This window comes from Zonotrichia leucophrys, chromosome 4, assembly GCF_028769735.1.
Source record: "Zonotrichia leucophrys gambelii isolate GWCS_2022_RI chromosome 4, RI_Zleu_2.0, whole genome shotgun sequence".
Taxonomy (NCBI): Eukaryota; Metazoa; Chordata; class Aves; order Passeriformes; family Passerellidae; genus Zonotrichia; species Zonotrichia leucophrys.
The window spans coordinates 13,825,822-13,840,614 of NC_088173.1; the positions used below are offsets into that span (position 1 = coordinate 13,825,822).

Below are 14,793 nucleotides of genomic sequence, written 5' to 3' on the forward strand. Positions count from 1 at the left end.
CCACACATTGAGAGCCTGTTCTAGGTGAAGGAAGACATGCAGTTGTGTGGGAAACCTGGTCTTTAGAAGGGAGGTCTCTAGAGATCTCCATGAGGTTACCTCCTCAGAGGCTGGACAATGACATTCAACTGGTTGAATGATGCCAACACAACCCTCATGAGTTACTACAACCAGCTTGAAAGCCACAAGGTGAAATGAGTTTGCTCCGGCTATATCACAACATGCTTTGTTCTCCATAGTTATTAAAGAAGCCCTGCACTCCTTTAGCTATGATGATAAAAAAGGTTATTTTATGAGAAAAAAATTGCAAACAAGCTTATTCTGATACTGTCTGAAAAAAGAAACAAGCCAATATTTTGTTGTTTCGTACACTAAGTATTTTTTATTACTTATATGAAGTCAGGAGTTTGCTCTGCAAAATGCATTCCACTTGAATGATCTTATCAAAGAGAACTCAATTCTCTATATGTTTAAGGGTAAAGAACAAGTTCCAAGATTAGAACCCTATTGTCCCTTTTACTTTTGGTTAGAATGTCAGATGAGTCAATATTGCCATGCAGAAGGTACTGAGGATTCTTTAACTGCCTTTTTACAGCCATGTGCTCATCTGACTGATGATTTATGAATGACTGGTTACCTGGGAAGCAGGTGCTCAGGTGCTCCATTAGTGCTTCTTGTGTGACTTGTTTCCGGGCAGAGTTCATTGCTGAGATGGCCAGGCAAAGGATTTCCCCAAGTGGAATAAACTGTGACTGAGTGATGGGAGACATGCTGATGGGTGATACATCACCTGTAAAAAGACAAAAGATGTGCAATGAAGCATTTTGTTCAAAAATCTGCTCATAGGACAAAGAGGTAGAGATACAGCTGGTGAAAATTCAGAGATCTCCAGTTTTTGTACTGAGCTGGGTATAAAACCCTTACAATGGAGAACCATCCATCAGCTTATTTCAAAACTTAATACACGGAGAAATTTGGAAAATGGGAGATGTACACTATGCAGACATAGTTTCTCAAAATGTACAACTGACAGACTCAGGAAAATGGCAATAAATTAGCACTCATGGCTGCAAAACCTCCTCTTAACATCCTACTAGGTAACTGCACAAACAAAACAGTTGCATGTATTTCTCTGGACATAAAAGGGGAAATTTCACTCCCCTTTCAAAGTATAGATCACCCACCATTCCCATTTGATATAGTATTTTTATTAATAGTAACAAAGATTAAAAAAATGTTGCTAATTTAATGAATAACATTTTAACTCAGCTGATAAAGCACAGAACTCTTTAGAGGCCCAAAAGCATCAAAACACCTTAAGAGCGATACTCTGAATAAACCTCTCCTGGATCTACATGCCAATATATAGTTGTACAAACTATATCTTTTTTAGAAGAGAAGTTCTATGGTTTCAGGATGGCCTGAAAATTGAGTTTGTTGTAACTTTTCTCATGTTGTCTTACAAACTATTCATTAACCTACAGTTTTAAAAAATCATTAAAAGATCTTAAAGTTATGGGAGAAATTACAATTTGATAATACTGGCATGGCTACACATATACAAGGCCATTTTAACATGTTTTATCCAAGTACATAAATCTTTGATTCTGCTCTGTAAATCTTCCTGAAGTGGTGACAGCTCCCCAGTGATGTCAAAGAGAGGAAAGCAACAGGCTAAAATATTTTCCTTGCCAGTGAAAAAGGAGTAATAAAGAGTAACAGACAGAACAAAGGGCACTTAATTATGAATCCTATTCTGCCCACAGGTCAGTAAATAGCCAGGGATTAAGTTCTACCTAAATGGCTTTGAAATGTCACAAAAATCATCTTATTTCTGCTGTCACAGAGCAACACCTTGTGATCACACCATGAATCAAATTACTAGAAATTAATTAAAATTCAAATTTTCATTCTCAGTTCAGAAGATCCAATATTTGCCCCATTAATTCTATATTACTATTATGTCTACTAAGCAAGAGCAGCAGCTTCCAAAATTGATTATCAAAATGCATTCACTCTGGCATTATACTCAGTACTTTGGTGGGAAAAAATTGGTGAGAGTAGTAAACTGCATAGCTGTCTCAGTGAGACTTATGAGCAACATTTTTCAATCACAAGCTCTACAATCTGCTCTACAGCAGTGATACACATTATCCAAGGCACAAGAATGATTTAAAACAACACATTTGTGCTATGCTATCTCCTGATTGCTTTTGCTTAATCAGGCCTGACCAGACCAATGCTGCACTCCCTTCCCAGCACAGCAGCACTCCTCCCCCTTCAACACAGAGAAGCCCAAGATCCGACTCATTCTTACCTGACCACAGAATTATGACCTTAAAATATAACATTCTCTGGACATTTTTGTACTCAAATACACCTAAAAGTTCCTGCCCCATGCATTACAGAGAACAGCAAAGAAGATGACACACAGCTTACAGGGAAACATGAGAGATATGCTTCCACATGACATGGGAGCAACACCATTTGTTCCCTCATCACTTTGGTATGGATAAAGAACATCACAGTTATTATACTGCTATTTACTAATAATTATCTCTGCTGACAGTTTAAACTCGTTCATAGACAAATCTTTGTAATCAGCCAGACACATAAGTTTACCAACTTTGATCACCAGTCATCATACACTTTGTATAGAGGATCAGTTTCTTTAATGATTAGTTTCATGTCTAAGAAGCATCAGAATTAAGGTAAGAATTATGTAGATTTAGCTAAATAATATAAGAAACTACTGTCTTTAACCAAAGATTATGTCATGGGTATCCTTGGGTGAACTACTAAATTAAGTTCAGTGCAATGTCAGACAGATTGGCATATAGTGGCCACAGCTGATAATCTTATCAAGTTCACAGGGCACTGAAATGGGCTCTCTGGTGTCCTGGTTTTGCCTGGGACAGAGTAGCTTTAAGGGCATCCAGGCAAAGGGCAGCAACTCCTTAATTGTTCTATCTGTATCATCAAAGACCTGGCAATTTCTCAAACCTAAGCAGCCTGGCAGGAGTATCCCTGTGCCTGTTCCCAGCCATGCACCCTCACTGCCACCTACACAGGTGCCAGGACAAGACAGCAGGAGGAAGACTTCTTCCTTTCCCTGGCATGGGAATGATCCATTCACAGCTAACCACAATGATACTTAGGATGTAGAGAAGGGGCCATAATACCATAAGCAGCCTCCTGAGGTGGGAAAGGAACTCAAGGAGTTCTATACCTGAAGCTTTGCTCTGCAGCCTTGTAGTTGCCCACAGAGGGATGCTTGGACAAGAACTCAGAAACCAGTTGCTCTGCTCATGTCCAGGAGTAGCCCATCCCTCTGCCATGACTGCCAAGAACCTGCAGAAATCCACCTCTGAGATCACTTCCAGTTGGGACTTGTTAACTTAAAACTGGCTAAGTACAAGCTAAGAAATAATAAAATTTACCTGATTTTAGTAACTTCCCACAATTCTCCCTTTTAAAGTAGGCCTTCAGCAAGGAATTGCTTTCTAGGTTACTGAGCAGAAAACACTCACTGACCCCCTGCCAGTACGGCACTTGTCACCAGGAACAAACCAGGGATTTCACTGAAATACTAACTATAGTTCACATAACTCTTCAATATGAAACATTCAGTAGTGGTTCCTCAATGTTAACACAATTTCTAGCACAGCATGTTATAGTTAGTATACCAGGGTAATGCACACCCTGCTTGCAAATATTTTGGAGCTTAACAACCATTTAATTAGCTACAAAGATTACTATAATTGCCCATTAAATTTTAACTTAAAAGGCTTTAAATGAAATAAAGATGTTTAAAAAATATTGGTTTATGTGAGGGCCTTTCTGGTTTGTAAGGGATTATCGTGAGTTAAGCCTTATTCCTTTCCACTGAGTGCTCCTCAACCTTCTTCATTATGACAAGGAAACTTGTTTCAGCTCTGTTGTGATAGAATAATCTCCACAGCTTCTTGTTCATAACTGTCAGCTGGAGATAGTTACTAGCTCTTGTTTCAAAAGGCTAGCACATATCTTGAACAGACCTAGTGATAGAAAGTCAAACTCCACTCACTCAGGGAAGCTCTAATTTGCCAGACTTTATCTTGACTGTCCCATGGCTCTGGGAAATCACACACACTCTGTGGTTATAGTTAAGTCAACGAACTTCTTTGATGCACAGTAACAGCAAATATCTTGCATTGATGAGATAATATAATACATTAACATCAATTACACACATAAATACTGTTAGGCTGTTGAACAGAAGGTTTACTACAACTTCTTTAGGAAAAGATCTGCTAAAAAAAAAAAGGCAAATATGCTTTTCCTAATTTTTTTGAAGACCACATCTAGCATATGGCTCCTGTTAGCTCTGACTGATGCTTGTCTCAAGCAGCTTTCTTTTGAAATCAAATTACTAGCCTCAACTTTCATATGTTTGTGTTCCCAATTATATGAAAACTAGAGCTCTGAGAGCAGTTTTCACCAGCTGACTGCATGTTTTGTTTAAATATGAGATATATACATGTATATATAGCTTCAGCTCTGTTTCTACAATGTCATTCCAAAGCTTTCTCTAAATAATTTAAAAAAAAAAGTTTTCTAAAATTGTTGCATTAAGTGACATTGAATTTTAAAGAATGTCTAAGCACATAAGAAACAGTGAATAGAAACTGTACTTATTTCTGCCTTGGGGATTTGTCTCGCTGACCTGGGGGGAAAATTATTTTTATTACTTAGAACAAAGGATAATGTAACACATAAAATAAACACTTAGCTCTTACACAGCACTTTTCTTCAGTGGTTTTCAAACACTCTGAAAAACTGGGAACCACAACTGTCCTTAACATACAGATGAGAAATTGATGGTCTAACACAGCTGAACCCACATCCTGAACCCATACCAGCCAGAACTTTTCCTGTGCCAGTGTATCTAGTGTTTCTGTTCTCTGCAAGTCTGGGTAACACCATTTGGACAGAAAATGCTGATACATGGTACAGCATGGTACAATCACATTATTAGTGATTCTACTGCTGGAAAGAAGTGACCTGGAAGTCAAACTCTTTGTCTCATGAACTTTGCATAAGGATTACTTGAAAAATCACCTCTTGACTTACAAATGGAACCAATTCAGTACAACCATTGTATATGAATTAAAGAAATCACAGTGCAAAATCACACTATATTAGAATTTATACACCCTATTTCTCTGAAACAGGGAGGAGACCCTCTGATTTACACACTGCATCTGGTAAAGTACAGGAAGTCAAAGCCCTTCTTTAGACACTCAACACCTTTTTAATCTTTTGTTTCTTATGGCCCGAGACAACCTTTAGACACAATTTTTAGCCTGGTTTACACAGAAAATGAGGCTTGCACAATCACAATCTGCGTGTTTGTATGTGTCAGGGGATTGAGCCTCACTAGACAAGAGTGGGGATTCTAAAACAAGTGCTTGCTACACTTGCATAGATGTATACTTTGTATAGATGCTATAGATGTATACTTTGTATAGATGCTACACATTACATCTATACAGAGCTTCAGGCATAGCAACCTCCCACTACACAGGACAGAATCCAGTCAAAAAACACTTGACAAGGGAAATCTGACTTCACTTCTTTTGCTGCTTACAGAACTACATTATTAATCAGAAAACATCAAGCTAGAGCACAGTAACTTCATGGCATCTCATGATTATAGTGGTGACTGCAATAGAAATCCCCTACAAAAATTTTCTTGCCAACAGCCTGTTGTCATCAACACTTGTCTATGATTTCATCCTCAGAATAACTACAGAAAGGTCATTTTCTAACAAAACTACTTGTAATGGGCAAAGGAGGGCCTAGAATATTATCTTTTTTTCCCCCAATAATACTGAAAGTAAAACGTCTCTTCTAGAAAAAGTACACTTTCAGATTTACTTAATGAAGTGACAGATGCTGAAGAAGTTACATGTCTGGCCTGGGTTGCACAATTACCCCATTTTGCCCCAAACTCCGCTTGACTGAATTATGCTAATTAAAGGTTACTTTGTAAGTAGATGCAGCAAACCTACTCTGATGTGAATTCACAACAAGGAATTGCAATTTTATGTTAGACATTCCCATTTGACTGAACAAAAGGAGGGAAAAGGAGGAATATGCAGATTTCTTCAGTATTAACCAGACTACTGTGAAGTACCTTGAATCTGCACTAGCATGCTAACACAGAAAAGATCACATTTCACTGACAAAATCAGAAACAAAGAAAATTAGAAGAAATGTTGCTTGTTCTGTTTCCAGACATAGCCTAAATCCTCCTTTTAAGCTACATTTCCTGGAGTATTTTATGAAAAATGCTGCAGGTTGTGTTTACTGGACAGATACACATATTAGAGGACGGAAAACAACAATAAAAAAATACATTAAAGATTTTTCCATTTATTCCTGTTTAAGAGCAGCTTAAACAAAGGCTCAACAAATGCAGTAATACATTCATTCACTAACCAGCAAGTTCCCTCTGCAACTCTGAAATGCACACCCATCAAAATCAGTAATGAACACTTCCAAGGATGTGACCACTCCAAATCTACACAGCCTGAAGAAAACACATCAAACTTACCATACCCAATATAACAAACCTAAATAGAGTCCTAGTTCCTTACTAGTTATTAACTTCAACTGTGTAAATTGATCTTTTTAATCATTCAGACCCAGCTAAAATAATGATCTCCAGCTTCACCAAGTGGCACCAACTTTCAGAAGCAGGTGCTAAATTACCCACAGTCAGCAGACTCATCTTACATGCATTCATCCTGTGTATTTCCTGTGATTTAATTTTTCTTTTCTTTGTTCATGTCCTGTGGCCAGCTGCCTCCTGATCCAAAGTGATATCCCAGCACGTGTTACAACCATGATCATAAAAAGTTTCTGCTGGAGCACGGAACTTTCCCAGAGGATTCAGTTGAGGAGATTTCTGTAGCGTTGCTTATCCTGGGAAGGAGGTGTGGGGGGACTGTGTTTTTTTAATATATTGTGTGCTTTAGAATGTGTTTCCCCAAACAATATTTTTCAAATGCATTTTTTAATAAATGTCCATGTCTGTATTCCTGGCACACAATATGTTAAAAAAGGGGGACTTACCTGAACCCCTATGGTCTGGTTCCATGCTCCAGTACAGTATCCAGAGAAGCAGTGATGTAACAACAATGTGCATATTGGGGCTTTATATCACTGTGGAAGCTGGCTGAATGCAGCATAGGTCAGTGCCACAGGACCTGAAAGAAGGAAAACAAAGCATGCTTTTAGGCATTAATATGCTGAACACCCACCTCTCAAAGCAGGAAATAGGGGCATACTGAAGAAAAAAATGCAGTTATCTATGCAAGTCCACTGAAAGGAACACTATTTCATGCAATTCTCATATAAGCATGAGAAATAAATGGTTAAGAAATTACAGAGGAGGTGGAGAAGAATCTAAAAGGGACTACAAATATAACTCCCACAGAGTGTTTTGAAAACATCTCTCTCTCTTGCCCTGTTTCCATGGAATGGCTGAAATCACGTTCTGATACCACCCCCTGTTCCGAAGGCACTCACAGTCTTTGCAAAGCACCTCTCCACTGCAGTGCCTCAGGATTCTGCAGTGTCACTCCTCTTCTCCCTGGCTCTCTGCAAAGTGAAGTCATAGGAATGGATCAGCCAACCTGACTTCTCACTACCCTGCCCAGAATCCTTTGTGAACTGAAATGAGTCATCGCTCTGAAAAAATCCACAGCGCAATGTTCCAGGTTTCTCCCTGTGTCTGCGCTGGCTTCTTTGTCTTTGAAATGAAGTGCCTATGCTTCTGGAACAGTGCCCAGCTGCATTGTACAGGATAACAAGCCAGCCTTCTCATTAAGTGGACAAGAAAGCTATTTACATGCATTAGCACAGACAAGTTAAAGCTTTAACCCTCTAGTCAAGATAAAAAAAATCACCCTTAACATATCTTCTTGATGTAATGCACAACTCCCCCTATACACAGAAACATAAATGCACAGACATACATGGGCATACAGATACTTACACAGAGCAGTATTTTCTTTAACTATTCACTATTTTTCATTACACTTACCAGTTTTAGGTCTATTAATTAAAAAGAATGATTTACTCTCTTTTGTCAGTCCTGAAGAATGCTGCAGATCTAAATGTAACAAGCAGCTCTGCTGTACACTAGATCAAAGTTGTGCTGCTGTGAACTGTTAATCAAAAAATTAGAAGCAGTGGACAAGTTCTTGTAAGCTTTTTTTTCAGTATCCCATTCACCATTTGGGCTTAAAACAAAGTGAGCCCTGAAACCATGCCAGACAGAAAATGTCAAACTGTTCCAAGAGCCGAGGGCCAGCAGAGCTGCTTCAGCTTCTGCTACCACTGACAAAGAAGGTAATGCTCAGAACGAGGTCACTGTGTCAGGATCTCACTCCCAGTGCTGGGTTTTCTTTTACTTGGTGAGGGTATGCTAAGGTAAAGTATCAGGAAGGCACAGAAGAAATAGGAATAGTGTGAGATGAGAGACAGATGCTGCTGTTTCAGAGGAACATTTTTAGTTGTTCTGAGACATTCTTTTAAAAGAAGGAAACGCTTAAAATTGACTTTACTATAAAAGAACTATTTCTAGTCATGACCTAATCATCAAAATCAGACCAATATGCCAAAATGGAGGTGCAAAAGGAAAAAGGAAGTTTTGCTACAAAGCACCTCTTTAAAGGTTCCTACATTCCATGCATTCTGAAATGGTTTGAAGCAAAGAAGGCACATAATCCACAGAACTTTGAAACATAGCACTTTAGGACTCACCTGTGCTATGCTGGAACAGGCAGTTCTCGTATGTGTTTCACCAAATGAACACACCAGGTGTTTAGGACTGAATGAAGTACAAAAGTCACTACCACCCTGGCCTTTCAAAAACCCTGGCAGTGAGAGAGTCCAACCAAGCCTTAAACAGGTCTCTGTGTTTCAAGAGGACAAGTAAATAGCTGGGTTATACAGCTACAGTTTGTTGTATGAACAAACATCAGTTTTGGCCACAGGTCTGTGGGGGTTGTTAAGCAGCAAAGCCACACAGATCGATTTACAAGTGTACCACACCGGTAGTTACACAGTAGCCATAATCTCAACATTAAAAGATGGGGGCTTGCTATACACACAGTCAGCAATTTTTGTGTTCCCTGAAAAGCCTCCTTCCAGCAAATCTTCCTACAGCTTTACCGAATTTTTGCCTTCCCTGGAGCTGCAGCATCAGCCACAATACCTCTAATGAATCCAACTCAACATTTACAATGTTTTGGGTCTCCTAGGATTGTCCTTCAGAAACTCTGATTGTCTACCAAGTACACACCCACTTTACAGCAACAAAACCTACCCCATGGAAAAAAAATTTAGCAAGTGAATTAGACCAAGCACTTATTGAAAGTAAAAACAACAGTTCCAATCTTCTTCCCCTGTGCACCAGACAGCTGCCATCCAAAGCTAAATGGGCTCATGCATGCAGCACTGTTTTCACAGACATGCCCAAGTTCTTGCTGCAGTACTCTTGCAACTAACACCAAAGTTAAAACACTGGCAGAAGAAAGCTGAAGGTAATACTGCAGCCTAAACAGCTTTTCTCTCTACCAAATTTCTCTAGCACTTGAATCCATACTATATGCTCAGGACAAACTCAAGTATTCTGAACAGACTAATACAACTGCAAGCTCTTCCAGTGAGACAATTCCTCTTGTATGTGTGATGCCTATGGATACCTGGAATGCACCAAGCATGCACAGACATCTTGTGTGCATGCACCTAGGCATGCCTTTACTCAAATTCCTCAGTTTACAGCACTGTTACACAGCCCTTTAAGCAGTATCAACAACAAGAAATACCTGATACCTCAAGTATAGCAGAGAGCAAAAGTGAGAGACCAGCAGTGGGGGAAATATAAATGAGAATGTTTAGAAGAGCTGAATTTGATGGACAAACCAGTGCTGCCACCATCAGTGATGTCACAGGACATGGCCTCACAGGAGGAAGCCCTAGCCAAAATCCCACATGCACTCCCCAACCAGGGCAGGTGCTCTGTTCCTCCATTCACATCTCCCCCCGTAGCACGACAGAGGTTGGTACTAAAACAAAAGCTGCCATATTGACAGCATACAGTACAAACACACCACATGCTTCTCTCTGCGTAACTCCATGCATGCAAGCGCATCCAAACAGACCAGTACAAAATACAGTACAGCTTAACATCAATCTTCATCCCACACTGAGGAAGCAGGTGATGTAAAAATCCCAATTTCTTTGTTTGCACACACTCCTTTGTCAAACTCTACATTAGCTTGCATACATCCTTCAGTCTTCCCAAGTTGGGGCCTGGGATTCCCCTCCTTTGCCACAGCCCCTTCCTGATCACTAGAGGGAAACTCAAGAGAAAGAAAGGAATATGCTAAAATGGGCATACACACACACAGACCCACACACATGGTAACACATGAGAGAAAATAAAAAAGCTTAAAAAAGAACATGCTCAAAAGAAGCCAAGAAGGTTATCAAGAGTGCAAGCCCATCTTGCCTGTATCAGTTACCCAAATTTCAGAGGCTAAAATCAGCTATCAGTGCTCAGCAACTGTAGCTGCAGAGACCATAATCATCTACCACAGGATCATAGAATATTCTGAGTTGGAAGGGACACACAAGGATCATCAAGTCCAACACCAGTAAACAGCTCATAAACAGAACAAACCTGCAACCTTGGTGTCTTTAGAACCATGTTCCATCAACTGAGCTAATTTCAGTGTTGGTCATCATAATCAGCTCTACAAGAATGAACTTCACAAAGCAGGAACCACCCAGACACTACACCAGGAACACAGCCCAGGAACTCTGTGGTCTCAGAAGAAACCAGATTGAGGAATATCAGAAAGATACCAACTTACACTTCCATTTCTTCAGGAAATCTCTTAATACAAGAAATTTTGACATATTAGTGCTTCACTAACAACAACTTACTTGCAGGATGCTAATAAGTTCCGCTTGACTTACCTGAACAAATCTCCTGGTTCTTTAAGAAATCACAAGAGGAAACATGATCAGGGTATTAAGTTCACTAAAATCTCAATAAGTAAAACCCATCTGTTTCTGTGCTAGTTGTCTAGGAGCTAAATATCCTTCCTCTTTTTTTTTTCTTACTCCTGCTGCTTACACCCCAGTTTATTAGCAGAGAACACACCTCCTCTCCTTCAGATCTCAGTGCACTGGCCTTTAAAAATCACACTCTTCTAGAGTTCTTTTCTATCTCTGCCCTTCCTGTCCCTTTAATCCTGTTGGACGACTCCTATACATTTACTCTAACTTACGTAACTTTCCTTTAAAAGCAACAACCAGAATTCTGCACCATATTCTAGTGTTCCAGCTAACCTCCCACCTGCATGGGAAATTGGAATTTCCTTACTTTTAGTAGAAATACCCTACTTTAAACCCTGCTTTTTTCCTCCACAGCTGTATTTTATTGGGGGCTCACTGCCACCCTACAACTGAGCAAGCAGTTCTAATTAACCTTTTTATGCTGATTGCAAGTGAGTTTGAAGCAAATATTTCTAGGTTTGACTCCCAAGACCACGATCTTCAACAGCTCGGTCTGTGTATATATTTAAGGATCTTTGACCATCCTGTTTTTCTCAGCTGTTATCCATTTTCAAGCATCTCTGCTTACCACATTCTAAAAAAGAATCTCAAAACCTAGGACCAAAAACAAACAATGCTTTAAGTGTTACCTAATGCAGGACAGAATCATTATCCAGTGTGACACTTGCTAATACAACCACCCGGGAAACAGCATCTGAATGAAAACATCAAGTCTAAAGGGAGAACCAAGGCAACAAACGTAACTCCTTCCCTCAAAAAGCCCACCAGGTAAAAACAATTGTGTCTTTTCAGAATTCAACTACTAAATGAGTCTTCTTTAAATTATAGCTCACTGGAAAGTATGTGATATTTTAAATCACACAGAAGAATTCTGTAACACATTTTGTCGCTAGAACCACAAAATGAGAAAAGAGGAGGGTTTGGGGCTTTTTCATAGAAATCTGCTACAATCACATTAATTTGACTCATGTTAATGTTATATTGTAATCAACCACACCAACACCCCATTCCCTCAAAAACAAAGCCTGCCCGTTCTCTGGCAGCAAACAGCAAATGCAAGGAAAGATAGAAGCATTTTAAAAATCTGACACTAGAGGAGGTTTGGCAAGAGAGAGTAAGCAAATGAGAAACAAAAGAAAGAAAACCCAACAAAGATAAACCTAGATGTTTTCTTATAAAAATTTTAAAAACACAGATAAAAACGCTCCTTTCCAAATACTTCTGAAAGCACAAAACACAGTTGTTGAAGGTCTTAACAAGATGTTCTTCACTATCCTCTTCAGTTTAGCCAGAACACATGCAGTGTGGCTGGAGATGCTGCAGCAAACATTCAGCAAGAATCTAGTCAGCGGAAAAAATTCTTGAAAGGTGAAGTGATAATTAGCAACACAACCCGAAGACATAGTGCACTCTCTCTCATTTATATTGACTGCTGTAACCATTAAAAGATTTTCAGCCCAAAGATAGTACTGCAGTGGTTACAGCTTTTCAAACCGATAGTGATGACTGGCAGATAACATCAGGTTAAAATAAGAACCTGCAGCACTGAACACAAGTCCCATGGTACTGCAGCAGCCTTTAACAGCCCAGTTTTTCCTGGCAAGGAGAGAACTGATGAAAAGGCCAGGCATGGAATCAATTAAATTAGTGCCAAAGTGCTTTTAAAAAGAAAAGGTTAGATGCTCCAAAGACTTAGCAGTTGAGAGTTTACTGGGTCATTTTTTTCCCTGTGGTCGAGAGTAGAGTTTTCAATATGGCTGGAGTACCTTTAAGAAGATATACTTTAAAGTGAAATTGAAATATTTTACACCTCAATACATGAAGAAGCTGTATTAGTACATTCTGCCCCTATGCCCTACCTGCAAGAGGTAGATGCAATGACCCCTGCTTCCCACAGTGGTTCAAAATTCTTTCAAATTGTGTCCTTTGGTCTCACCTGTGTGGGGATCAGCTGTGCGGATGGGAACAAAGGAAATGCCATGGCACAACAGTTCAGCAACTCACCAAATCTGCTGCCTGCCTCATGCTCATCAATCATTTTATAGAGGAAGCATTAGAAATCCCACTGCACATTACCACTAGTGTATAGTGCACCTTAAAGGGAAATGCCCTTGTTCCAGAAACAGTTCTTTTGAGATCCTCAGGGACTGGCATATTTTGACTCTTTATCCCAATGAGTATAACTATCAGCAAATGCAGCAACCAAACCTACCTCCCCAAATAAATGACAGTACCTGGAACCAGGGGTTCCCACAATTAAATAACTCACTGGATGAAATATTTCCTCCTGTCCATTTCACAAATCTTTTACTTTTGAATTTTACTGAGTACTTAATTACAGGAAGCAGTAAACTAAAACCTACAACAGATATTTTACTACTTTTTAAACAGTAATACATCTCTACCTGCTGCTCTACTGTTTTTAAATGAAATCTCAGAAATCTGAAAATTGCCTTGTACATGAGCCATAAAACCATAGTATCCAAAAGGATAAAATTACCAATTGCACAGAGCAACCTCTCTTGTATGACTTCTTACATACCTCCTCATTTATAGCCATAAGTTTAGACTTTTAATTACCACTCCTGACTCATCTAACGCATTCACCGACTCCAGCAACACGCAGAGACCATGCTCCTAAAAAAGCACAAAACTTAACCAATTTAAGCACTATTTTGTCAGTGCCCACTGCACTGCTTTATCCTACAGCGCTGATGTCACTACTCTGCAGAATTGCTCAGCTGTTTCACTCAGCTGTCGCTAGTCCCCTCTGAAATCCTCCTCAGCAGTCTTAGTGAACCTGAACAACTGCGATCTGACAGACAGGGTTACCACTTCATTATCCATTCCATCCTTCAGATTTCTTGTATAGCTATTAAACCCCAAACATTTGGTATTGATCCCTGCTGCACAAAGCAGCGTTAACCATTTACAGGGCCCAGAAGGGGCCATCCTTCTTTTTTCTCCTCTCCACACTAAACTGAGCTTGACAAGACTCTTCTTTTGGACTTCCACCAAGCATTTATAAAGCACTAGAGCGTAGAGTTCTTGTGCTCCCTGAATGTCGCTATGACCCAGTTTTCTGAAAGATGAGAGCACACAAAAATAGTTGTCTCTTTGCCCTCTTATTCAGTATAGAGAGACCTAAACTAGGATATCAAGGCTAGATTCCTGAGATGATCTCAGGAGCTGATGATGATCTCACCTTCAACTGAAATAAACCAAAAGGCTAGCAAAAGGAGAATCAAGATAATTTCTTTAACAAATTTCACAAGCAAACACAGGACACAATGAGAAAAAAATAATGTATCAAAAAAGGTTGAGATCAAAGCATAGAGGATACATAAACCCAAACTCTGAATTACTATATTTTACGCCATAGCAAGATAGTTATTTTCTAACACACATTAAAACAATAAAATAAGTCTTTCCTTGTATCTTGTCACCACGCTGTAATTCCTTACTCTTGGCCATTAAGAAAAAAGTCCTTATAGTTACCATCATATTCTTTCACCAAGCAATCTCCACAGGCAGTACTTTAACTCACCCAGAACTTCCTGGCCTGAGGGCACCCCCTACTTAGGTGAAAACCTAAGTTAGGTCAGAACCAGAGCTTGAGATGGCTCTCTGGTGCAAAAGCACTTCTGATTATCA

At 39.5% G+C, this 14,793-nt stretch overlaps 1 protein-coding gene across 11 annotated transcripts in view; it reads right to left on the minus strand.

The window, feature by feature from the left end:
• The window catches only part of STOX2 (storkhead box 2), a 98,186-nt gene that overhangs the window by 18,885 nt on the left and 64,508 nt on the right, over window positions 1–14,793 (minus strand). For 7 of the 11 annotated variants that reach the window (XM_064710564.1, XM_064710558.1, XM_064710556.1 and 4 more), the window contains one exon: window positions 638–790. In XM_064710564.1, the coding sequence (XP_064566634.1) occupies window positions 638–770 (133 nt within the window). In that variant the 5' untranslated portion in view covers window positions 771–790. Of the gene's footprint in view, window positions 1–637; window positions 791–6,780; window positions 6,785–7,119; window positions 7,254–7,307; window positions 7,348–7,575; window positions 7,733–14,793 lie in introns of those variants that run through there. The other 4 variants (XM_064710559.1, XM_064710562.1, XM_064710561.1 and 1 more) reach the window with 4 other exon arrangements.